The 27,326-nt window shown below is 41.0% G+C and overlaps 1 protein-coding gene across 1 annotated transcript; it reads left to right on the top strand.

Moving 5' to 3' along the window:
• The first annotated feature begins 432 nt into the window (after positions 1–432).
• guf1 (GTP binding elongation factor GUF1) lies at positions 433–25,652 on the top strand. The gene is made up of 17 exons (XM_079250489.1): positions 433–779; positions 4,074–4,185; positions 4,514–4,662; positions 4,735–4,815; positions 4,900–4,977; positions 6,010–6,093; positions 6,171–6,235; positions 6,313–6,516; positions 8,278–8,417; positions 8,642–8,765; positions 13,401–13,533; positions 15,104–15,247; positions 17,503–17,636; positions 20,744–20,845; positions 24,064–24,183; positions 24,263–24,299; positions 25,446–25,652. The coding sequence occupies exons 1-17, from the start codon at positions 597–599 to the stop codon at positions 25,578–25,580; spliced, it is 2,025 nt and encodes a 674-aa protein (XP_079106615.1). The 5' UTR covers positions 433–596; the 3' UTR covers positions 25,581–25,652.
• The last annotated feature ends 1,674 nt before the right edge of the window (positions 25,653–27,326 follow it).

Below are 27,326 nucleotides of genomic sequence, written 5' to 3'. Positions count from 1 at the left end.
GACATAGCAACTGATATCCATTTTTATCCTCCATCTAAGGGAGGGAGTGGGCGGGACTTCCCACTGTCACTCGGGTTATTTTGTAAAGATGACACGTGCATTTCATGTTTCCTTTAAAATGTTTTTAAATTATTCATCTACATTATTAATCCGGGGCGAATTGCCATAGAAACGGATTCGGCTTTACAAAGAATTTCACATTTTTTATTTACCTCGATTAATAAATTACAGGTGATATGCCACTCAATTATAATTCAGTCTAAATACATTACAGTTGCTCACATACACACAAATAAAACTTGTTTTAGGATTTTATCTCTTTTTTTCATGTATTTTTAAACCAATCTAATTAGATTAGGAGGAAAGGACTTCATTTCCCACAATTCATAGCGTCCTACTCCTCATCCAAGATGTCAGCAACCTGGGAGCTCACACATCGGGGTTAAACCCAAACTATTTAATAAGGACTTTTCCCTATTGTGATATAATTTGTCTCATCGTCGGGAAACTGCGCTATATGGGACTTTTACCGTGTTTTGGTTTGATACGTTGGTTAAATGATTAGCTAGCTAACAAGCTAGCTAGCTAAAGTAAACATGGGGTTTGCTCTGGTGAAGCGGTTCGGGGTGATTCCCTTTCTGAGACGAGTTTTAGAGTTTAAAATGTGCAGAAGGAAAAGCTGTAACGTGAGCTACACGGTGTTTAGACACTGCTGGATAAAGAGTCTGCCTGTGTTAACCAGCTGCAGTGTGAGAAGGATGAACACACAACCCGACAAGGTAACAAATACGAGGATGAAGTTAGCTTCCGATTTGTGATATGAGTAAAGGGCAATTCCACTGAATTTCTGGTAAACTAGACCACATTAGACCAGGTCCTGAAAAAAAACTACAACACTTAGACTCTTCAAACTTGGACTGAAATATTCAACATACTATGCAGATTCAAGAAAATGCAGTTTCTGATCTGTGAAACCTTTTTTTGTATTTTGAAAATGCAAATTAGGCTCATTTTGGGACATTTTTTCGCATCTGGACTACATTAGACCAGGTTGACATTAAACTACAAGACATAGACTCATCAAACCGTGATTGAAATATTCTATATATTATGCAGAGTCATTAAAATATCGTTTCTGATTTGTGAAACCTTTATTCTACATGTGAATGCTTTTTGCTTCCAATTTCAGTCATTTATTATTTTTGCCTTTAATTGTTGATCAGGATTGTAATAAAAAAACACTTTACAAAGATTTTTGTCAAACAAAACTTTTTAATAAAATTTTTTTTAAAGCTATTTAGTTTGTAAATTATATAAAATAACATTAACAATGTCACAAAATAAAAAAAATAACAGTTATTGTCACACTAGTGCCTGAGGAAAAACAAAAAAGCAAATCCAGTTTAAGTTTCATTAAAATTCATTTGCTCTTTGTATAAAAAATCCCTCTGCAAGGAAAATATAGATATCATGCTGGAATTTAATTGATACTGTTACTAGCCTGGGTATTATAATATCAATCTGACCAGTCTTACAGGCCACTGCAACTTTCTAATCAAATCATAAAACAAATCAGAAACTGCATTTTCTTGAATCTGCATAGTATATAGAATATTTCAGTCCAGGTTTAATAAGTCTATGTCTTGTAGTTTTTTTGTCAGGACCTGGTCTAATGTGGTCTGGTTTTCCAGAAATTCAGTGGAATCACCCTTTACTTATATTTCGAATCAGAAGCTAACTTCAGCCTCTTGTAACAAATCTGGTAGCAGTCGATGCATTAGTGTAAACATTAGCTGGACTGTTTGTTTAGTAGTTATAACTCATTAATATGTGATTATTAGAGCCAAAATGTTCCTGTTACAACTTCTTTTAAAGTGCTATTAAATAACTTTGAGAGATGATAGTAATGGGACTGCACCAAAAACACTTGGATTGTACAATACACACCTTATTCTTGCTACTATGACAGTGAAAATAAAGGAACTTCTAGTATATTGATGTGGCCATTTAAGCAGCAGAGAGGGTTGTTTATCAGTTTTAGTAGGTCTGGTCGTAGTGAAATTAAGCCCAGGTGCACTGGACCCTGTAGGTTGTAGGACTGCACATCCACACATCCCATGTTTTATGGTTTTCTGTGTCTTAAAAGCACAGAGGAGTTTCCAGCAGACAGAGCTGGAAAAGGTCTTTTACTCATCAGACAGACTTATACCTGCTCCTTTATGCAGGATGAACATTGTGAGCCTGAATGTGAACAGCTCTGCCACAGAAAGCAGATTCTCCCAGACCACATGACAGACTTAAAATAGTCTGGAGAAGCCATAATGGATGTTATTCTGGTTTATTGACCAGTTTGTGGCTTTGGCACAAACTTCTGCAGGGTAGACTGTTGGTATCACAGTGGAATCCTTGGAGCCATGCTCAGATCGTACACAGGTGCAGTGTGTCCTGGGTTACTCCTGGTGCACGTCAGTGCCTGGCCCCCTGTGCTGAGTGCATGCAGGCAGCTGCTGGAAGAGGAAGGAGTTGTTACAGACTGTACAGGAACTCAGTGATGCCCTGGTCCAGATCAGGGAGATACCTTCAGGATGCCGTCTGTCATCTCAGTAGAAGCATACCCTGATGTTGTTGAGTATGCATACCAGCCGGTGGGGCCCTTACAAGATACTAAGTACCATTTACTGAAGACAAGAAGTATATATATATATATATATATATATATATATATATATATATATATATATATATATAAATAAAATGTAATATACAGTTGTGCTCATATTTATTCATCCCCTTTCATTAAAGAAGGAAAAAAACCAGCTGCCTGTAAAATAAGATGAAATAGACTAAAGTAATAACAAATAAAAAATTTTATGAAAATCATGACATTATTTTCTAATTCTGGTTCAATAGAAATATATTTTTAAAGCAAACAAATAAGATAATTTATTACATATTCCATCAGTGAATATTTAGTAGAACAATGCTTTAATGTTTCCGCTCCAGTCAGGTGTTTTCTGTTCCTCTCAGTCAGACTTCTGCACCTGTTGACAGGTATTTTGTCCCACTGTTCAACAGAAAAGTCTCTAATTTGTCCAGGAACCATTTGTTTGTTTGTTTGTTTTTTCTTTCTTTAACTCAATTAAATGAAAAAACAGTGTCTTATATTACTAAATTATATTTTTGCAAATGTTTAGTTATTGTTCCTTTTTTAAGTCTCCAGTTATTTGAGTGATTGTTGTAAATTCAGCTTTTCTTTAATGAAAGGGGATGAATACATATGAACACCACTGTATTTATGAAAACAAACAAAATAAATGCGTAGAAAAATTACAAGGGGACAGCTTCTCCACCTTTTGGCTGCATGTTTTGCTGGTCTGTATCTCTTACCAGAAATGTTCCAGGTTCTGCACAAACATGAACTTCAGTCGCTGCTTTCCGTTTCTTTATCTGGACATTAAATCTAAACATAAATGCAAATAAACATGGAACTTGATGCCGTTGTGAGGAAATAATATCTTGCGGTTCCGACTCAGGCCACCACAGGAAGAACTCAGACCAGGCCTGGCCAGGGTCCACGGCACGGCCATATGGCTGCAATGCAGGGTTCCCAACCACCCTGCAAGCTTGATCACCATGGCAACAGCTTTGTAAAGCTCCATGAGAAAAACACTGGTTAAAATAAAAAGAAATATTCTTAATAATTATTAATTCTCATATTAAGCTCATTTCTATCCACAATATAAAGTGTTACTGCGGGTTTTGAACCAAGTTCTTAAAGCTAAAATGAGGTGTGAACTTCAACAGTAACATACATGTCAAAACGGGGTTAATAACCTCACATGTTGTGCTCTTATCTGGTAGAGCGCTCTTTGGCTGGACTTTCTGGCTGCATGGAAAGGTTGTGAGGCTGTGTGTGTGTGTGTGTGTCGTGCACACGTTGGTCAGGTTGTCGAGCAGCGATCCTAACAAACCTCAGGACGCCTGTTGCTCAGCAACCTTCATGTGTTGATGGATAAACTTCAGTCATTCAAGCTCTTTCCGTTCTTCTCTGCTGTTTTCTGTTTATTTCTCAGGATGCCGTCGACCTGTCCAAGTTCCCCGTGGACAGAATCAGGAATTTCTGCATTATTGCTCATATTGATCATGGAAAAAGCACTTTGGCCGACCGGCTGTTGGAGATGACGGGTTGGTTTTGTGGAGGCGTCCAGCCGAGATCCGACTGCTGTCTTCCAGGGTTTCAGTCCTGCAGGTTTTATTCGGATGCTAATTGAATTTCTCTCCTCGACAGCTTGTTTTAAAGTTCTGTGTGAACATTTTGAGGCGTTAATGTGAATCCGGTGTTCTGCAGCGGGACACCTGCAGGACAGCGGCCCTTGAGGACAGACTTTGGACACCTACAGCTTATAAAACTACACATATACACAACAGTTCTGAGTTTTAGTGGCTTGTAATTAGTCTGCTGGTTTAAATGCAGGATTATTGTTGTTTTCCTTGTACGTGTGATTCCCAACAGGCGCCATAGTGAAGACGGAGAAGAACAAGCAGGTTCTGGACAAGCTTCAGGTGGAGCGTGAGAGAGGGATCACCGTGAAGGCCCAGACAGCCTCCCTGTTTTACAGCCACGAGGGACAGCAGTACCTCCTGAACCTCATCGACACACCAGTAAGTCCTGGTCTGGGCTGGACAGCTTGCCTTTTCAGACTTCTTATATGAAGCTAAATCTCTTCCTTTCAGGGTCACGTCGACTTCAGCTATGAAGTGTCTCGCTCGCTTTCTGCATGTCAGGGCGTCCTGCTGGTAGTTGATGCCAATCAGGTATTTTTCTGCTGTTTTTCCCTTCAGCGTTGTCGTGGACGGGTTTGTTGCATGTGATGAATTTGCTGATTTTGTCATTAAAAGGGGATTCAGGCGCAAACCGTGGCCAACTTCTACCTGGCATTTGAAGCCCAGCTGACCATCATACCTGTGATTAATAAGGTACAGTCAGGCTGAAGCATTTAAACCTGAAGAGGGACGTTAAAAACTTTCGATCTTAAAGCCAAAAACACATCTAGTCAAAAACTGTTGTGAAAAATTAATTCTTCATGCATTTCCACATTATTTCCCACATAATTTTTTTTAAGTCAGTATTTTAAAACAACTGCAACCTAAAATATGAACATGTAATTTTTATAAATAATAAATTATAATAAATAATTTATTATATATAATTTTATCTTTTAACTCTTAAAGGTCAGTTTGATTAAAAAAAAAGATATTTTAAATAATAATAATGATAAGAATAATAATATTAATTGTAATAATAATAATAATAACAGTTATTATTATTATTATGATGATGTTCTTGGTTTTGGCAGTAATTGATAGCAATATTTGTTATAATGCATTTTTTGTTTTGATTTATGTTTGTCTTTTTAAAATTGCCCATTTGATCCTGAGAATAAAAAAACTTCTGTAAAAATAATCCATATTCAGTCTTTTTAAAAAAAAAAAGTTCCGCCTTAAAATTAAGAAATCAAATAATAATTAGTGTTTTAAATGTTTTTTTTTAACCCTTTAAAGGTCAGGTTGTTTAAAAAAAACTTTACCATTTTTTGTGGAAATAATAAAAATATTATAATTATAATTTTGCTATTATTACTATTATTATTATTATTATTATTATTATTATTATTATTATTATTATTATTATCATAAAAAGTTTTTCATGGTTTGAATATAAAACAGTGCCATGATCTGCTGGATATGAATGGAAATGAAAATGAGAAGGTTGGTAGTCATAGCCGGTAGCTTTAGCGTGTGTTGAGATAAATGTTGCAATAAAACGATGTTTTCAACGAGGATTTTCTGCCATTTTTCTGCAGATAATTCAGGGAACTGATCAAATAAAAACCTCCTCTGAGTAATTTCAGCTATTTTCAGTCATCACAGTAGAGCTAAGATCAGTATAAAAGTGACAGAAATCGATCTCTTCGCGGTTCATGTGTGACAGCGGCGTTTTGTCCTCAGATCGATTTAAAAAACGCCGATCCAGCGCGAGTGGAGTCCCAGATAGAAAAGATGTTCGACATCCCAAGTGAAGAGTGCATCAGGGTGAGACGGAGTAGAAAGTCGTCTGTAGTGTTGATCAGTTTCTCAGGAACATCTGTTCACATCTTTTTTTGTTTCAGATTTCAGCCAAACGTGGAACAAACGTGGAGAAGGTTCTCCAAGCGGTCGTGGAGAAGATCCCGCCGTAAGCCCGACGAGGTTGTTTCCCGTCTCCGATCTGGTCATCACGTTTGGTTGTAAACAGTTTTCCTTTCCTCCCAGGCCCAGCGGAAGCACCGACGACCCGTTTAAAGCCTTGGTGTTTGACTCCAACTTCGACCACTACAGAGGCGTGGTGGCCAACATCGCCCTGCTGGGAGGTCGGGTCAGGAAGGGCGACCGCATCGTGTCGGCTCATCTGCGTAAAACCTACGAGGTCAACGAGCTGGGCCTCCTGCGCCCAGACGAGCACCCAACACAGAATCTGTACGTCGCCTTTTACTCGCCGTTACTACGCCACCCCTCATCCGTTGGTTTCCATGACAACGGGAGAGAAAGGCAGTCAATTCATAGACAATATGAAGCAATAAAACGTACATTTATCAAGTTTTATTGAAACTTGACCTCCATCAGACCCGCCGAGGTCCGGGTTCTGGTGAGGATCCGTTCCTCCGTCGGACCCGCCGAGGTCCGGGTTCTGGTGAGGATCCGTTCCTCCGTCGGACCCGCCGAGGTCCGGGTTCTGGTGAGGATCCGTTCCTCCGTCGGACCCGCCGAGGACCGGGTTCTGGTGAGGATCCGTTCCTCCGTCGGACCCGCCGAGGTCCGGGTTCTGGTGAGGATCCGTTCCTCCGTCGGAACCGCCGAGGACCGGGTTCTGGTGAGGATCCGTTCCTCCGTCGGACCCGCCGAGGACCGGGTTCTGGTGAGGATCCGTTCCTCCGTCGGACCCGCCGAGGTCCGGGTTCTGGTGAGGATCCGTTCCTCCGTCGGACCCGCCGAGGACCGGGTTCTGGTGAGGATCCGTTCCTCCGTCGGACCCGCCGAGGTCCGGGTTCTGGTGAGGATCCGTTCCTCCGTCGGACCCGCCGAGGTCCGGGTTCTGGTGAGGATCCGTTCCTCCGTCGGACCCGCCGAGGTCCGGGTTCTGGTGAGGATCCGTTCCTCCGTCGGACCCGCCGAGGTCCGGGTTCTGGTGAGGATCCGTTCCTCCGTCGGACCCGCCGAGGACCGGGTTCTGGTGAGGATCCGTTCCTCCGTCGGACCCGCCGAGGACCGGGTTCTGGTGAGGATCCGTTCCTCCGTCGGACCCGTTATTTACAGTTAAAGTTCGGTTCTGGGGTCATGTGACCTCTGCCTTTCCTCCTGGCTTCCCGTCCTTAAGACGGAAGTTTCCATGGCAACCATTTCTGATGCAGCTTTAGTGAAGAGTAGAAGGTCCAGATGCTTCTCAGGTTCTGCTTCAGGTCTTTGATGGAGTTGTTTTCTAGTTCGGGTCGTCACCTTCAGATCCGGTTCAGCCCCTGTTGGCGGTTTTGTCTTTAGTCCTGACTGTTACTGGTTTTCATTTGTCCTCCACTGGTCCAGTTTCCTGGCAGGCACACTGGTTGCCGTGGTGACAGATGCCACATTTACGTCATAATTTTTCCAGAATCTTATCTTTTGTTTTTTTCCTCAAATCAAACAAAGAAAAAAGGGAAACATTTGTTTCTTCACTTAATTTTACAGAAAATGTGAAAAGTTGATGCTTTATCATGAACGTTGGACATTTCGGTCAAATCATCACAATTCATTGAGATAAAATAACCTTTATGATGATCATGTTATTGTTTTAAACCATTTAAAATCTATTTAATGTAAAAATGTCCGTTTTTAGTTGCAGATTGGACAAAAACTGCTTCAAAAATGTTGTTTATATAGAGAAATTATTTACAAATTTTTACATCATACTCTGCAGTTTGGACATTTTTCATGCAAAACCAGGAACCAGCCGATCGCACAACAAATCCAATCAAACTTTATTTACAATGGAAGCAAAACAAAAGGAATAATTCTGGAGTTTTATACAGTAATATGTGAAGTAACGGTCTAAACTTTTATCTTTTACTTTCTCTCATTTTGGTCTTTTAAGACGATCTGCATTAAAAATCCTGAAGCTTCTTCCTGAAATTAAGTCAGAGAAAAACAGAAGCACGCCAAACGTAATGGCTGAATGTTTGTCTCTGTGCGATGTGGACTGCTTTGCAGCTTTGCAGGCCAGGTGGGATTCATCGTGGCGGGCATGAAGGACGTGAAAGAGGCCCAGATCGGCGACACGCTCTACCTGCAGGAGCATCCTGTGGAGGCTCTTCCAGGCTTTAAACCAGCCAAAGCCATGGTGTTCGCTGGTAAGCGCCGCCTCCTGCTCTCCGAGAGGAAACCGTGTTGAAGTGACGCCTCGACGACCTCAGGCAGCTTCTGAATGTGGGACCTGCCGTGTGATGCCGCAGATCTTAATGCATTTACAGCTCTGAGTGCATTTTGTGTTTGGCAAGCCAGCATGCTGCAATCAGGGCTTTCTCTTGTTTGCTGCTGATGTGAACTCTTTTCTTTCTTTTTGACTGTTCCTCAGGCATGTACCCAATGGACCAGTCAGAGTATCCCGCCCTCCGCAGCGCCATTGAGAGGCTGACCCTGAATGACTCGAGTGTCACGGTGCAGAGAGACAGCAGTCTGGCCCTGGGAGCAGGCTGGAGGTCAGAGCCAAGGCTTAGAATTAGAATAAAGAAGCTTTTATAACCCCCGACGAGGGGGCGGGTTTGGGTTCTGTTTTTAATAAAGAGATTAAGAAGTGCACTTAAAACTTCTTTAGGATGGAAAAGTTCTTCTTATCACTGCAAACTGACGTTATGGAACATGACAGATGTGATATTTAATGTTGAAGCTGACAAACGTTGTTTCTGCCAAGGAGGTTAAGATTTTACTGGTGTTTATTTGTTTGTTTGTGTTCAAGATAACTCATGAAGTTCTGGACGGATTTTAATGAAATATTCAGGAGTTGTTGGAAATGTGAAAATGAAGAACTGATTTTATTTTGGTGGTGATCCGGATCACCGTTTGGATTTAGGGACGTTTTAAAGGCCTTGGTGGAGGTTTGCGCGCTCCAAGTGTTTTTTAGTTTGAATTTGATCAACATTCATTCATGCATCATCCCAACCGCTTAATCCAACAAAGGGTCGCGGGGAAGCTGGAGCCTATCCCAGCAGTCTTTGGGCGAAAGGCGGGGTACACCCTGGACAGCTCGCCAGTCCATCGCAGAACTTTTCATTTGGAATTCAAAGCCGCTCGCGACACGTCCAGAAATCGCTGGGACACCCAAGATTTACCACGCTGAAGCTTGTTTGGTTTTTAGTGAGGTTTGAGGAGTGGAATCACGCGAAGAGAAAAAACCGCAGCTAGATGAGTCCGCATCTGCAGGTCCCTGAAGAAGGAAACTTTAATACCAGCAGGGTCAGAAAACGTTGTGATGGGAATGTCCAGAGACGCTGGCTTCAATTCTGATGGGATTTATAACATCGCTATGAGCCAGGCTACATGGTCTGCTGGTCTCTGAGGGGTCTGCTGGTCTCTGAGGGGTCTGCAGGTCTCTGAGGGGTCTGCTGGTCTCTGAGGGGTCTGCAGGTCTCTGAGGGGTCTGCAGGTCTCTGAGGGGTCTCCTGGTCTCTGAGGGGTCTGCAGGTCTCTGAGGGGTCTGATGGTCTCTGAGGGGTCTGATGGTCTCTGAGGGGTCTGCAGGTCTCTGAGGGGTCTGATGGTCTCTGAGGGGTCTGCTGGTCTCTGAGGGGTCTGCAGGTCTCTGAGGGGTCTGCTGGTCTCTGAGGGGTCTGCAGGTCTCTGAGGGGTCTGCAGGTCTCTGAGGGGTCTCCTGGTCTCTGAGGGGTCTGCAGGTCTCTGAGGGGTCTGATGGTCTCTGAGGGGTCTGATGGTCTCTGAGGGGTCTGCAGGTCTCTGAGGGGTCTGATGGTCTCTGAGGGGTCTGCTGGTCTCTGAGGGGTCTGCAGGTCTCTGAGGGGTCTGCTGGTCTCTGAGGGGTCTGCAGGTCTCTGAGGGGTCTGATGGTCTCTGAGGGGTCTGCAGGTCTCTGAGGGGTCTGCTGGTCTCTGAGGGGTCTGCAGGTCTCTGAGGGGTCTGATGGTCTCTGAGGGGTCTGCAGGTCTCTGAGGGGTCTGATGGTCTCTGAGGGGTCTGCAGGTCTCTGAGGGGTCTGATGGTCTCTGAGGGGTCTGCAGGTCTCTGAGGGGTCTGCAGGTCTCTGAGGGGTCTGATGGTCTCTGAGGGGTCTGCAGGTCTCTGAGGGGTCTGCAGGTCTCTGAGGGGTCTGATGGTCTCTGAGGGGTCTGCAGGTCTCTGAGGGGTCTGCAGGTCTCTGAGGGGTCTGCTGGTCTCTGAGGGGTCTGCAGGTCTCTGAGGGGTCTGCAGGTCTTTGATGAGGTTAAAGGGGTGCTATTCTGGTATTTGGAGTTTTCTGAGCTTTCTACAGTGTTGAATCCTCATCAGACATGTGAACGGCACTGTTTTTTTTATCACCTAAACGCATGTTTGAGTTTGAGTTTGAGTTCCAGCACTCTCTCCGTTCGGTTTCCATGGCGACAAAAAACGTGTGGTTTTAGAGAGTTTTTTCTACTTGGAAATCCTTGTGACGTCCCGGGGGATAAGGTTGGGTGATTGGTTACCTTCTACTGGTTAACAAGGGCATGTACAAATACATCAGGCGGGTGGAAAACGTGGGATAAAGTTATTTCCTTTTTTTATTTTTTTTTTATTTTTTTTTAATACTTGATTTTTATTGAAGCATTTTTTACATAAACAATAACAGTTACAGTCTGTACAGTTTGCACAATATAAGCTTGGCAACAAAAAAATAAATGTCATAATACAAATATTATTACAAAAAAATTGGGGAACAATATCCTTTTTTTGTGTGTGTGTGTGTGTGTGTGTGTGTGTGTGTGTGTGTGTGTGTGTGTTTACTTGGTTTGTTTTTCCCCCTATTCACTTTGAATTTGATTTGTCCATTTGCCCCATCTTGTGAAATAGAGTCCAGGTTGTAATCTCAGCATAAATGTTAGTCTTTCCAGGTTATGAGTTTCTTCAACTAGGTCCAACCAGTCCTTGATACATGGTGGGTCTACTTGAAGCCATTTTCGTGTGATTGGTTTTTTTTTTGCTATGGCAAGAAGAATTTTTAATCAATATTTATCATTTTCAACTAAGTCTATGGGGAGATCTCCAAGGTAAAGTGTCATGAAAGTTTGGGGAATTTTAAAACCTAATATCTGGTCTATTTTGCTTCCAACCTGTAACCAAAAGGATCTTATTTTTACACACGACCAAAATATGTGTGTGTGATGTGCTCCGTCCACACCACAGCCCCCCCAACATGAAGAGCTGCCGGTGTTTAGGCTTTCTTGCTGTTTAGGAGTTATGAAATAACGTACTAAATTTTTCCAACTGAATTCTCGCCAAATGGCTGAGCAGGAAGTAGAGCATGCATTCTCACACATATTGTCCCATTGTTCTGTTGATATATCCATATTTATTTCTTTCTCCCATCTTTTCTTAATATAATCTGTTGAATTCCCTCTGCTGTTTTGAATAGTTTTATATAGCTTAGAAATAATTGACTTACAACCCTTATTGTACGCTTGTGAGATCAGAATAACTAATTTATTAAGCTCTGGGGTCCTAACCTTTAGGATCTTTGAGGATATATATTGCTTTAACTGTAAATATCTAAAGTAATCATTTTGTTCTAAGCTATATTTCCTCTGACATGACTGGAAGCTTGGTAACGAGTCTTTTTCCAGACATTTGCAATAAGCTGTCATACCATTCTGTATCCAATATTTAAATACTGAATCAATTTGATTTGGCTTAAAATCTGAATCAAATGCTACCCATCTAAGAATTGTAATCTGATTCACTATTTTAAGTTCTTTCAAAACTTGAAACCATAGTGATAAAGTGAAAAATGCAATTGGAGTAATGTCTTTTTGAATTCTTCATACAAGTTTTATATCTCCTATTAAAGTTTGGATTGGGACGTTTCCGCAACAAATTTCCATTTCCTTCCACCTTGTCCCATAATGTGTTATCACACCACTGGGTTATAGCTTTGAGTTGGGCCGGTAAATAGTAGTCATGGAGATTGGGTAAGGATAGACCCCCTTTTCTTTATTGATTAACAATGTTTTGTATTTGATGCGGGGTTTTTTCCCTCTCCAAATAAATCGGGAAATTTGTTTATCCCACTTCTGAAATTGGGATGTTGGGATTTTAACAGGAAGTGACATGAACAAGTAAAGTAATCTGGGCAGTATAGACATCTTTATAATTTCAATTCTTGAATTAAAGTTAAGTATATTAGTTGTCCACTTAGTAAGATTTTGCTGAATATTTTTGTTCACTGGTTCATAATTGTTTTTGTATAGATCATTAGTAAAATATGTCAGCCACACACCTAAATATTTTATTGCTTTCTGGGACCAATTGGAGGATAATTTCTGGATAAAGTTATTTCCAACGATGGCTGGTGAGTTTACCAAAGAGAGACATCCTGCTGCATTCGTTGCTGTGGGTTGCTGTTTTCCACTTCGTTTTCAGGCTCTGATTCAGGTTCCAACATGTAGGGCTGTATGCTATGTGCTGACGTTGTATTTTGTTTTTTTATTGAGTTCATATCAGCCTAAGCCTTCTGTTTATGAGATGTTACAATGACGGTGAAAGCAGGTGCGGTGCGCGCTCCCGATGTAGTGCAGTGGCGGGAGGCGGGGCTTAATGCGGAAGAGTCTCAATCCACTCGTTTTGCCCGCAGGCTGATCTCACAGCCTACGGAGAGGGTCGGTCTGAAGTAAATAAAGCCATTTGTGACAATAACTCCATCAATCCCAGCCCTTCTGGGCTCAGAAATAAAAACAAATTAGCCTGAAATGCACAGAATAGTTCCACTTTAATCAGTTTGACATGAAATTATGTTTTTTAGGTGATTAAAATATGAAAAGTTTTTGCAAACCATCGTTTTCTGGTTTATCGGTTTTACAAAACGCCACCAGACCTGAAGTTTGTCTGAAACACCCAGAATTGTTGTTTTGTTGTGTTTCTTCCTTCAGTTTGGACACAAACTTTTAATCACGACTTTTTGGCAAATTGCTTTCTTTACGACATGTTGTTCGTTGCCAAGCAAGAGTTTATTTATCACATATTTTATTCCCAATCCAGCCGATATGAATTTTTGTCTCTGACATGCAGCTGGAAGCGTAATGCTCGGCTGAACTCTTTCCAGACAGCGAAATTAAAAAACTTCAGCTCTGGACCTTCCTGTCCTCTTGCAGACTTGGCTTCCTGGGTCTTCTTCATATGGAGGTTTTCAATCAGAGGCTGGAGCAGGAGTACAATGCCTCCGTCATCGTGACAGCTCCCACCGTGCCCTACAAGGCGGTCCTCTCCTCGGCCAAACTCATCAAGGTAAGAGCTGCTCGTACATCTTCCTGTTTTACAGCCGAGCTCGGCTTCTGCTGATGACAGCAGCATGTTTCCACTCAGCACAAAGCTCTAGATCAAGGCTATTTCCCTGCATGAGGATATGCAGATGGTTCTGTGCAGACGGAAGCTAATTTTATTGCACTGTTTGCTTAGATTACGTTATTACTTTGGCAAACTGTTAGAATTCGACTAAATATTGATTGTAATTCTTGATGAACACAATAATGACTCTGAAATTATGCCTGTTGTAGACGTACGGACTATTTAGTCAGGTACGATGGAAGTTGATGGTCTAAATTAACACAAACATTAGAAAGATTTTAAAAAATTAAGCTGCGAGCGTCTGATTCTCACTTCAAACCAAACAAAACAAGTGATAGATTTAAATTCTGCATTAAGAAAGACATAAAATCCCTGTGTTATATTATAAAAGATGAATGTAAGTTAAGGAAAATGGAAATGGAAAACAAGGCTGGGCCCAAGGTGGAACCTTGGGGCACACCGGTGGAGATGTTTAGCGGATCAGACACTAGAGTTTCTGACTTTACTTTTTGGACACGGCTTTTGAGATAACAGGAAAACCAGTTCATGCAACTCTTGAAAAGGCCTATACCGTAGGGACTACGCAAGAAGATATCATGGTCTACTGATTTAAATGCCTTAGCCCAGGGGTGTCAAACTCCAGTCCTCGAGGGCCGGTATCCTGCAGGTTTTTGTTGTTTCTCTCCACCAACACAGCTGATTCAGATCAAATGGATCCAGCAGCTTCTTGTCAACTTATTGGTGAATTTTGATCAGGTGTGTTGAAGCTTGGAGACAACAAAAACCTGCAGGATACCAGCCCTCGAGGACTGGAGTTTGACACCTGTGCCTTAGCCAGTCATAACTAGAGCCTCCTTTAGAAAGAGGGAGGATCAGTGTAGATTTCCAGTCTAAAGGGAAAAACAGACAAACGGATAAACAAATTAAATAAGTGTGTGATAGGGGTCGCAACAATGTGAGCTGCTATCTTTAAAAACATGGGATTGAGCCAATCAGAACCAGCAGATTTATTTGAGTCCAGTTTCGACAGTTCTTTCAAAACGTCAGCGGTGGTGACGGGCTGGAAAAAGAAGCTAACATCACCGAGTGAAACTGGTGTGCATACTGGGCCAGCATTAGTGGCTGGAGCAGAAAAGGATTGTGATTATTGTACAAAGTGTTGAAGCAAAACCATGGTTGATTTATTGGTGACAACTATGTCACCAAATTTCATGGATGTGGGCAGATGTGGGGAAATGAGTTTATTTTCCATTGATTTAACTGTATTTCAAAAGTTCTTGGGATCAGCACCACTTGATGAGAATTTATTCTTAAAGTAGCTGATTTTTAGCAGATCTGATTGCCTGTGGGGTTTTATTTCTGCATTACCTAAAGGCAAGCCAATCGACAGGAGATTGAGAGGATCTGGCTTTATGCCATAAAGTATTTTTAAGGCTAATCAAGTCAACCAGAACAGGGAAAAACCGGACTGGTCTAATCCCTGATCCATTTGTTCTACTTCTTCCTCCAGGAACACGGCAGTGAGGAGATAACCATTGTGAATCCAGCTCAGTTCCCGGACAGATCGCAGGTGTCAGAATATTTGGAGCCCATGGTGCTGGGGACCATCCTCACACCAGACATTTACACCGGCAAAATTATGAGTCTCTGCTTGGTAAGAACACGGAAAATTCTCCTCCAGGAAATTGTACATTTTTCGAGGCCATACAGGACGTTTTGCAGGATTTTTATGGAACAGTACCATGCAGTACATATTCTAATGGAAAAGGCTGTTGACTTTTCAGATCTTTAACCTCTTCCACCTATTTTTTTTTTTTTTTTACCCTCCCTTAGCCATCACCTTATTGTGGTGGAGGGGTTTGTGTGTCCTGAAGATCCTAGTAGCTATGTTGTCAGGAGCTTTATGCCCCTGGTTGGGTCAACCATGGCAAACAGCTGTCTAGGGGAGGGACCAGACTAAGTGCTGCTCAGTGACCCCCATGATGATCACGACCATTGGCAGAAGTGTTCCCTTGCCGGAACACTTCTGCCAATATCTCTCGGCTGGCCTGGGAATGCCTTGGGCTCCTCCCCACAGAGTTGGCAAATGTGGCTGGGGAGAGGGGAATCTGGGCTCCCTTGCTCCCGCGACCCGACCCCAGATAAGTGGCAGAGAATGGATGGATGGATGGAGAATACTTCACTATAAAAAGTCCATCATCTTCATGGAAACAACATGACCTAGATGATTTTTATTATTATAATTAGAATAAAATTAAAAGTACGACATGATTTGTGATTGTGGCTGTGAGCTTCCAGAGTTTCTGTCCCACAGTGACAAGACACACGTCTTTTATGTGAGTTTCTGCTCATCATGTTGCTATCCAGGCAGAACAGTGGTGCAGGTTTGTGCTGTGGCCTCACATTGAGAAGGTTGCTGGTTCAAGCCTTGGTGTGTGCATCCCACTCGTGTACCTGCCTCTTGCCCAATGGTTGCTGGGATGAACTCCAGCTTCCTGCGACCCTGAATTGGACTAAACGGTTAAGCAAGTGGTTGGATTTTTGCATTAGCGTCTCACTCTGCCTTCTTTATGTGGTACCTATAATCAGTAAGAGGTACAATGGTTTATTTCCATTTGTAGTTGAGTGGTTCCAAGAAGCTTGCTCTAAACCGCAAACCTGCTGCGAAGCGACTTGGCCACCAGCCGAGCCGTGTAGGGACTAGTATGAAAATCACTTCACAAGATCGTCATTTGCACAAGATGTTTTTTCTATTCAAGGATTGTCGAGCTGGAATACTTTACCAGTCACAATCACAGATCACTGCACATACCTGTCTTTAAGCAGCAGCTGAAAGCTGATCTGCAATCACCACCAGGAACGCTGAAGTATGGCGGAAACATAAGTATTTCTGAGTTTATTCTCTATAAATGTGTAGGTTTATGCGGGTATATGTGTCTACACGTATATGTGTCTTTATTATACACATATATATGTGTATGTTTACATGTACAGCCATGGAAAAATAATTGCTCCAAACTTTTGTGTTAATTTTTAATGCCTGGTACAACTAAAGGTACTTTGTTTGTAAAACAAAGGTGCTCTACTAACTTTTTCCCTGACTGCATGTGTATATTTATGCATATACATATGTACACTTCCTTCTTGAGAATATTATGACAAATTCTGAACATGAGCACTTATTTACTTTATTTACCATGTATGTCTGACCTACTCATGTTGTTGTGTTGCTGTTTGCCTTCTTATTTATGGTTCTGAATTGCTGCTGTTGTTATGTGTTGAAATTAGCAACCTTAGCCCATTAAATGAGTGGAAAGGGGCCATTAGTTGATGGTCTCCATGGAAACGTGGCTGTCAGGAAGCCGTTTGTAAGCAATGAAAACGCTGAGGTACGCTACATGACACAAGAACTGGCAGCAAAAGCAGCGGCAGCAGGTCGGACGGAAGGGATAAATCCCCTCCGGAGCCTGAATTTCGCCAAAGCACATCTGTCAACCCTTCAGGAAGCCTGGAGAGTTATTCCTGAACACTGATTGGAAAGCTTGTCTGAGAGGGTTCAGACTCTTCACATGCTTTTGCCAAATATTACCTTCCAAGCTCATTACAGCGAGCTGTGATCCTGCCATGTATTTAAAAAGATGTTATGTTTTGTAGTGTTTCCAGCCAGAAGGGGCTTCTTTCCTATTCGTCCTCCTGCCGAAGATGAAACACAAAACATGGAAAACAAATAAAAACAGAAGGTTCCTCCTCTGTGATTGAAAAAGGAGGAAAAAATTAGCCTTTTCTGCTCGTCTCCAAACAATCTCTGTCAACTTTAGAGCTCACTCAGGAAATTCTTTCTCATAATAGCTCCGCTTTGACAGATGAATCAAGAAAAGCACACAACATTGATCATTTGTCCTCTTTCAGAATCGCAGGGCGGTCCAGAAGAACATGGTGTACATAGACGACCAGCGTGTCATGATGAAGTATCTCTTCCCTTTAAATGAAATCGTTGTGGATTTCTACGACCTCCTTAAATCCGTCTCATCTGGATATGCCAGGTAAACCCCGTCACGTCCTGTGACATATGGTCAAACATATATACTCATCATGGATTGTTTGTGATTGTCAGTTTACACATTACATGTCGAACAACTCAGGTAATTTTGAGTAAATTACTTTTTTTTTTTTAAATTTAATTGTATTTATTTTAAATTGAAAATGCATATTAATGGACGTAAAAATGGGAAAACTTCAACTCCTTTAACTGATGTCACCTGTTGACTGAACGTCATGTGTCTGTAAGGTTGTCTCTAATGGTTATCTCAAGCTTCCTATCCAGTCCAATACACTTAACTTCTTTTTTCTTTCAAAGGTCTTTTTATTACACAAAAAGTATCAATGAAATGTGCGATACAAATATTCAACTTAGATCCCATACCCAACAAAATACATAGAAACAAACAATAAACATCTACAATGAATCATTAAAAAAAAAAAACTGACTGACTGACAAAGGCTACTCAAAGACAATTATGGTGGATCACTCAAAAAGTCTGATAATGATTGCCACAATTTGTAGAATTTATTTTCAGATGCACAAACTGTGTATCAAACTTTTTCTAAATCCATACAAAGCATAATATTTTTTACCCATTGAGCATGTGAAGGGGGTACAGTCTTTCCACTTTCACAATGTAGCACGTCAAACTTATAAAAGTGAAAATTTTAATATTCTAATCATGAAGTTTGGTCATTTATGTTCTGGTGCCACTCCAAAAATTACACACAGTGGATCCGGTTTAATTTGATGCTGCAGGACTTCAGGAATTGTATAAAAGATAAAGTTCCAAAAACTAGCCAAAGAAGAACAGGACCAGTACATATGAAGCAAAGCGCCAGGTGCGCCTCTACATTTTCCACATATTGGGTCCACGTCTGGGTACATGCGTGCCAACTTAACCTGGGACAAGTGGACGCGATGGACTGTGTGCATGACGTGCACACATTGACATAGTATGAACCTGACTAAGAATAGAATCCCATAGTCTATCTGTAAAGGCATAATTAAGACCATGTTTCCATTTACATTGTATTGCAGCTCTGGAAGAACATTGTAAATTGGAAATGAAATTGTACAAAATTGTTATAACACCCTTAGAGGTTGGTTTGACCATTAAGAAGTCACCAATTGGATTATTTGGTGGCTTCTGAGGATATTGTGCTGTCATAGTCTGAATATAATGCCTGACATGTAGAAAACGAAAGAATTGTGTGGAAGGAATATCAAATTTAGATGAGAGTTCAGAAAAACTTGCAAATTCTCTATCCAGGTATAAATCACCAAAACGCTTCAAACCTTTTCTGTGCCATGTATGAAATACATTATCTGTCATTGATGGAACAAATCAATGATTTGCAGCGACTGGACTCTGAAGTGAAAAAGACCAAAACTCTTCCTAAACTGAGACCAAATTCTGAGAGACTGATAAACTACCCTATTAGTTTTAGAAAGATACGCGCCAAGAATAAGCGATGCACTGAATGGGTGAGAAAGTGGTGAACGCCGGGGTGGATGATTGAGGGAACTCCGACTCGTGTGTAGCTAAGAGCTATCAAAGCTAACCAAGAGAGGTTAGCTAACAGGAACTAACCAGCTAATGGAGGCAGGCGAACTAAAGCTAAATCATGCTGTTAACCAGTTAAAAACCACGGTTGTTCTACATTCCTCCTTCTTGAAGCAGGAGATCATGTTCCTGTCAATCAAATATACCGAATTACGACATGAACTTACTTTTAAACAAAGAAATTAGAAAAAAACTTCACTCCCCCACAGTTGTCATGAAGGTAGACCCATTAAATCTAAAATTTTTGTTTGTACCAGGCTGTAAACATGTTTATTTCTGCTGTAAACATGTTTATTTCTGTTGTAAACATGTTTATTTCTGCTGTGAAGTTGGTCTTTTTAACATGGGAGTCTATGGGGATTTTCCCTGTTTTGGAGCCCCTAGTGGGTGAGGGGGGAACTGCAGCATCTGGCATGACTTTTAACCGTCAAATGTTGCCGCGTGGTAATACTCAACTCAACTCAACTTTATTTATAAAGCCCTTTAAAACAACCAGTTGAAACAAAGTGCTGTACACAATCGGCCAAAGTAAAAACAGAATAAAACAGTTCAAATGCAAATAAATAACACAATAAAACAACAGGTCATACAAGGAATACAGAATTAAAACAATAAAACAAACTGAATAAATAGTAAGTAAAACCAATAGTAAAAATGAACTATAACACTGACTGTCTTACGTTGGGTTAAAGGCCAAGGAATAAAGATGGGTTTTAAGATGAGTTTTAAAAATACAATATTCTATATGTGAAAAAAGTCCCACAATGAAGAAAAGTTTTGGCAGTATTTTATTTTTCTGAAATTACAAACAAAATTTACAATTTTACAAATAAAATTTAACTTGATTTTTTAAAAGATAATGTTCTGGGAAACACCAAAATATTTTAATTAATCTTCCATCTGTAGCTTCTGTCCTTTTTAAAAACACATGCGCTGTTGCAGACTGTATTTTATTAAATAAAAGACATGACTTACACTTGACAAATCCTCACTTTTTTTAAACATCCATATCAGAATTTGTCTTAGAAAAATGACACCATCATCTGCATAAAGCAGGGTTTTTTTGTTATTGATTTTATAAACATACACCACGCAACAAACGTACCATACTAGTTAAACCAGCGTAAGCAGATCTTCCTACATACCAAAAATACATACTCAACAACTTTATCTTTATCTGTAAGTACGGCCTATTGTTGCATCAGAAAGTCCATTAAAGGTGAGGCCAAAACCATAAAGCAGGGTTTTGATGTGTTTGCAAATGTTCACTAAGTCATTCTTTTAAAAAGAGAAGTCCATGTATGGAGCCCTGAGAAGCTCCAACCTGGCAACCTGCAAGGAGATTTGATACTACTCAGTGTTACACATCTTGCTGGACTTTAATTCCCAAAATCATGTTATACTAGCTAATTTTCCTCCATACAAAGTGTCTCTATCAGCTTCCATTTAACTTGGATCCTCTTCTCCAGGTTCGTTACAGAGTTAGTGAATGCCATCCAGTATCCTGTCTGAAAGCGCCTGTTTGTTCTCATTTTACACAGTTTCGATTATGAGAACACGGGCTACCAGGCTGCTGATCTGATAAAGATGGATATTCTTCTGAACGGGTGCCCAGTGGAAGAACTCACCACCATAGTACACAGGTACATTCAAATAACAGCTGAATCCGACCTGCTCCTTCCACATACCCTCATGTTTGTCCTGTTACTGCTGTCTCCTGTGGCTTCGTGTTAACGTTGCTGTCAAGGTCCCTGATCCCTGCTGGAATTATCCTGATCCCACGAAGCATGAAATGTATTCAACACTTTAGATTGCATCAAAATTTGCCTCTTGGCAGCCAGTGTTAACAATAAAAACCAGTCTGACAAGGACAGGAGAGAAACTTTACAGAAAAGAAAGTGATGACACACAGATCAGTGTTTTAACGTCCATTCTACCGAAGCTCAGGAGCCACAATAGACCTCTGTACCTCCCCAGTGAAGGACGTCTGTCATGGCCTGTAAGCGTCCATGCTGATCCAAATCAAAGCTAGCTTTATTCTGTTACTGTCATTAGGAAACAAGAACCAATCACAGCATAGAAAATCTTCCATATCCCTTTTTAAGTTGAATTATTTTGTGTCATCTGAAGAAGAAAGAGGGTTTTATGTATCATAGCATAATAAAAAGGAAACATCTGATTTGAACACCTAATTTTTAGCGTAATGAGAGTATTATTGGATGATTATGATTATTGTAAACTAAATTTTTCATGTCTGGAAATATGCGTTTAAATGTTAATTAATTAAAACAGTTGAAAAAGAAGTAAAAAAATATCCATGGCTAAAACTGAACAGATGTACTTTAACAGCTGCAGCTGTTTTGTAATGAAGAGTCCACAACGTGTTGCAGTACTTTGAACTTTTTATAGGTTTTTGTCTAATTTCCTCATCAGTGGGCAGTAATATGGAACGATAAGTCTGGTGGGATCAGTAGGTGGAAACTTTTTCAGCCTGATCATGGAGCTCTGAGTGCAGCTGGAACTGACGCTGTGTGAAGACCGAGGGTGCTTTCACATCAGGATAGTCCGCTAGACTCGGTCCGGTTGGGGACATGGTCCAGCTGTAGGGGGGTGTATCCATGCGGACCGTGTTCACGCTGAACTTTGGTCAAAACCAGCCAAACCATTAGAATAATATCTCCCCATTCCCACCAGAGGTGGCGCTGCACTAGTATTTAGCAGAAGAGAGGACCAGACCGGCGTGAAGAAGAAAACTCTGTTTCCTCCACCTGCCAGTTAAACATGGAGACCAAACTATGGCTGTTTTGGGTTTTTATTGTGTCTTATGCAAGTATCCTGCAGAAATCCACTGCAACAATGGACGCAGTATGAACACCAGACGAGGCAGAGGACCCTTAACGCCATCGCTATGGATTTACCCACAATGCAATGCTACGCCACATGCAGGAAGGGACTCTTTTTTTTTAGTCCGCTTCCTGTATTTGGTCCGCTGGAAACGGGCCGAGACCTGCGTTTGTAGGCGCACCGAGTCGCTTCTTTGGTCTGAATTAGAATCCATTTGTCGCGTTCACATTTCCCCAAATGAAGCGACTTTCCGAGCAAACGGACTCGGATTCGGATCAAAAAGCCGGATGTGTCCTCGAGGCTCTACTGAACACTGTTGGATGGGAGCCGGGTCGTTGCGACGAGTCTCCCAAAGTTTCCAATACCAGAAAAAGTTTCTGGATTTGTTGCTTCTCACTTTTTAAAAACAAAGTTGGTGAATTAAAACTCCATGTTGTTAGCCGTGCTCTGACATGTTCATCAGTCCACTGACAAATGTTACGCATTATTTGGAACGCAAACTGCAATAAAATTAATATTCACATTGAATGTGTAAAAGTCCAACCTGTTTATGTGACCAATAATCTGATTTAAACTTCTGAAATGCCATATTTGGAGTGCATGCGTGATGTCACTTCCTGTTATTTTTAAAATATCTGTTTGTTAAACATGGCAGTTCTTGTGGGGTTAGCATTAGCTGCTAATGAGGAAGATAATGGTCTACTAAATAGACTAAAGGTGCTAAATGTGATTGTTTCACTTTGTTTATACTCCATACTCTCCCTGCTGCACCATTTCCTGTTTTTATTTTGTTTTTGCTCAACGGAAGACGTTGAAAATGTAGAAGCAACTTTCACTTTTGAGCTTGAACAGATGTAAAAACATTCCATAAATCATATATATTGGTCCACATAAAGGTAGACATCAGAATGTTGGGGAATAGTCTGTATTTATCTGATTTCTCATGATCTGATAATAGCAGCTATCTGATAAAGCAAATCAGATTTATCTGTCTACAACTGGGTTGGGCAACTCTGGTCCTCAAGGGCTGCAGTCCTGCAGGTGTTAGGAGTCTCCCTGCTGCAACACACCTCACTCAAATCAGTAGGTATATTAGCGAACTTGTGTTGTCTTCCAGCTCGAAACCAGTCTGCTAATTAAGTGTGACAGGTATCAGGAGGTGTTGCAGCAGGGAAACTCCTAAAACTCCCAGCAACTCCGGCTTCCAGGACCACAGTTGGCCACCCCTGGTCTGCAGACTGATCTGATCACTGAAAGCTAATAATCAGATTTTTATGTGCATGTAAATGGGCTCAATGCCCAGGAGGAAAGACATCAGCAATGAGCACGTTCACACCAAAATGAACTCATGCAGTGATCTGAAAAACTAGAAGGAGAAGAAGAAAAGGCTCCTCCAGGCAGCAGTTTGCATGTCAAATCTTCCAAGTTCAGGACACAACAATTAGAGGAAAACAGAACAAATGTAACGTGTTTGGAAAGCATCTTCTCACTAAAAAGAACATGGCCGTTCGTCATGGCAACATTATATCCAAACAAGCCATGAGACTTGTGAAATAATGTTTTTCAGACAGACGAGACCAAAGTTGGCGTGTTTGATCAGAAAATACAGCAGCATGTATGGAGAAACCCAAATATCACACTTCATACCATCTATGAACAGGGCCGGATTAAAAGTGCACAGGGCCCAGAATGTTCCAGGGGCCCCCTTCCCCACTGCAACACTGTGAAAAGTGTGAATGATACTCTGTGAAACAACATCTCTAACATCTCTCAGCCAGTGGTACCAGTAGCAAAACACTAGACACTGTGGTGTAACTCTGTGGCCTTTATGTACATTTTGTTTCATGTTCAAACTGCTGGGGTTTGCCCTACGTGGGCCCCAAATGGGCGTGGGCCCCTGGGCCTGCGCCCATAATGCCCATTGGATAATCCGGCCTTGCCTATGAAGCACGGTGGAGGAGGGTTGATGATTTGGGCTTGTTTGGGGGTAGTTTTGACAGGCGTGTATTGTCTGCAGGGAGCGTGCATACAGTGCTGGGAAGGCCATGTGCGAGCGGCTGAAGGACTCCATTCCCAGGCAGATGTTTGAGATTGCCGTCCAGGCAGCGATTGGAAGTAAAGTCATCGCGAGAGAAACGTAATTATGAGATTTCCAGCGAGTTGCTGTAAATCTGAGATGTAAAATGGGATGATCATCACGTTTTTGTTTCTTTCAGAATAAAGGCGTTTCGAAAAAATGTGCTCGCAAAATGTGTAAGTCGACTTTTTCTTCTCTGAAATTCTTTCCCAATAAACTTTGTTTGGGGATTTTTTTTTTTTCTTTCCAAGGCTTGGCTAATAAATCTTATATCAGTGGAAAACCTGTTTATGTCCCTCTGAATGGTGGAACAACCTGGTCCTGCAGGTTTTCTAAGTGTCTCTGCTGCAACGCACCTGACCGGTCCCGTAGTAACATTTGTACAGAAGGCGTATTTGTGAGTTGAACGGCAGAGATGAACAAGTTGGTGTTACCCATGAAAATAATGCGGATTGTTGCGATGACCGCACTGCAGCTTCTGGTAGAGACGGTGTGATGGTGTGGACCGTTTCGTTGGTTATGCATGTAATTTGGTCCGTTTTCAACGTAACATTCAGATTAAATGTCATCGACTAATTTGTAATTTGTCTTGTTAACAACTTGGGATTTCTAGGCGAGTTAATTCACTCAACATTTGCTGTCAAGAAATGATGAACTCTGTCAACATGATGCCTTTTTTGTGCAACAAGCTGTTTATTTCCACTGTTCCAGTTCTACTGAAGTGGCAAACAGCAGCTAACCTGCTGAAGCACAGCTGGAAGTCAGAGCTAGCTCAAAGTTTTCCTGTGTTTCTAAATTCCTTCAAGTTTCCAAAAAGAAAGCCTTTGGAGTCCAGGTAGAGCTCCTGTCGCCTTTTCCAGAGAAATCCAGAGTTAATATGTTTATTTATTCTTTACAGAGCAGAGGGGATTCATCGAGAAACAGACTATAATTAAGCTACGTTTGTTTTAAAAGATAGAAATAAACAGAATTTTAGGGTTGTAAATCATCCTGATGTGATTTTTTTTTTATACCTTTTAAAGTGTTTATGTGAGTGTGTGGCTTCTCTATGCTACTGAGGTCCCTATTTGTAAAATTACCTTTATGTCTCTCGTTTCATCAGATTTCAGTTTAATAAACAAGTTAGCAGCAGAATCAGGAGCACAACCCACAAACTGAGCTCTGCCGCTCAGGCATTCGTTCTGCTTACAAATGCAGCACTAGAGACATAAACAGGTTTTCCAACTGCTGAGAAGTCTTGATGCAAAGAACACAAACTTCCTTTTTTCCCTCAAAGCTTTGCAAACATCAGGTGTCCTGACTGAGTTTTTGTTTGTTGGTAGTATGGCGGGGACATAACGCGGAAGATGAAGCTGCTGAAGAAACAGGCTGAGGGTAAAAAGAAGATGCGGCGCATCGGCAACGTGGAAGTTCCCAAAGACGCCTTCATTAATGTACTGAAGAGGAAAGAGAAGTAGCCATTGTATGTGATGCGTGTCTGCAGAGCCTGTCAATGCTGTTGATGAGCTCTGCTACATTTACTAGAATAAAACTCTGCTAACTGTAATGCTGATTTCCAGATGTGTCATCATTATTTAAAAAGCTGAGAAAATAAAAAAAAAGGGAGAAGAAAACCCCAAAACTGAGCAAATTCATTTATTCCAGCTGCCTTTAGTGGAACAAGTTAGGAGATATTTTCATTTATCAGTTGTGGTAATCAATCAATCAATCAATCTATCCATCGATACATCCATCCATCGATAAGCCACGTCATCGTTTTGGGTTTTTTTTCATTTCAAATTTTTAAAAAAAGGGACTTTTAAAAGAACAAATATTGGTTACAACAAATAAAATAAGCTTATTAAGTTTGAAAAACGGTTTTGGAAGAAGTTTGGCACTTATCTCGTCCAAAACCTCCTTATCAATAACACTGTCAAAGTTTCACAGCATGAAAAATGTAGAAATACACATTAAATTCAGTTACAGTGAAACTTAAACAGCATACACTCGAAATACACACAATAAATCATAGAATTCAACATACATTGTTTTAGAAAAAAAGACCCTATTTACCTCATAACTTTTAATTATCTCATGTTTTGTCATGTATTTAAATTTTTCTATAGTTCTAAAACAAGACAAAAAAATTAGATGTTCTTACAACAAATAAGCATAAATAGTTTAGAAAAGACAATGAACACAAGGCGATGGAGGAAAGTGACGTTCTTACTGCAGTAAAGTCCGTCTGCTTCTGCCTCTACAGGACATCAGTAAAAATACAGACTTCATGTGAAGCTGGGATTTAGTTCTTTTGTCTTTAATTAACAATAAGACATTCTTTATTAGTCCCTCAGTGGGGAAATGGCAGCAGTTTAGTTAGAGAAAGCAACAGCGCACACACACACACACACACACACACACAGAAAATCTGACCACAAAGGTTATAGATTAAATAATAGACTCAGAACAAACTGAACAAGTTGAGCTAAATCAGCTTCTATGGGACTGTCAGGGTTAAAAGCAGAGCAGGAGATCTGTTCCAGGAGCATTTTTCTCCACATTAGGGAGCATTTTGCTCACATCCACATTGCAGACAGTTTATTAAATGCTCCAACACAAAAGTAAAAATATTTTACTGTGGAACAAAAAACCCACCATGAAGTCATTTTAACCGATCCGTTCTAAATGATTAGTGATGTTTCTGTTAAACCCAACATCCACATTGTCCCATCTGGGATGGCAACATCTATCTATTTATCTCTATGTCTATATCGATCTGTCTATCTATCTGTCTGTCTGTCCGTCCATTTGTCCATCCATCCGTCCATCTATCCCATCGATACATCCATCTATCCATCTAACTGTCCATTTATCCATCCATTCGTCCATCCATCCATCCATCTATCAATTTATCCATCCATCCATCTATCTGTTCATCCATCCATCCATCCATCTATCCATCTATCTATCCATTTATCCATCCATTCGTCCATCTATTCATCTATCTATCATTTATCCATCCATCCATCTATCTGTTCATCCATCCATCCATCTATCTATCTATCCATCTATCTGTTCATCTATCCATCCATCTATCTATCCAATTATCCATCCATTCGTCCATCTATTCATCTGTCTATGCATTTATCCATCCATCCATCCATCTATCTATCCATCTATCCGTTCATCTATCCATCCATCTATCTATCCAATTATCCATCCAT

Source organism: Telmatherina bonti (genome assembly GCF_933228915.1).
Source record: "Telmatherina bonti genome assembly, chromosome: 12".
NCBI classification, from domain to species: domain Eukaryota; kingdom Metazoa; phylum Chordata; class Actinopteri; order Atheriniformes; family Telmatherinidae; genus Telmatherina; species Telmatherina bonti.
The sequence above is the reverse complement of the archived record's forward strand: the minus strand, read 5'-3'. Positions and strand labels throughout refer to the sequence as shown.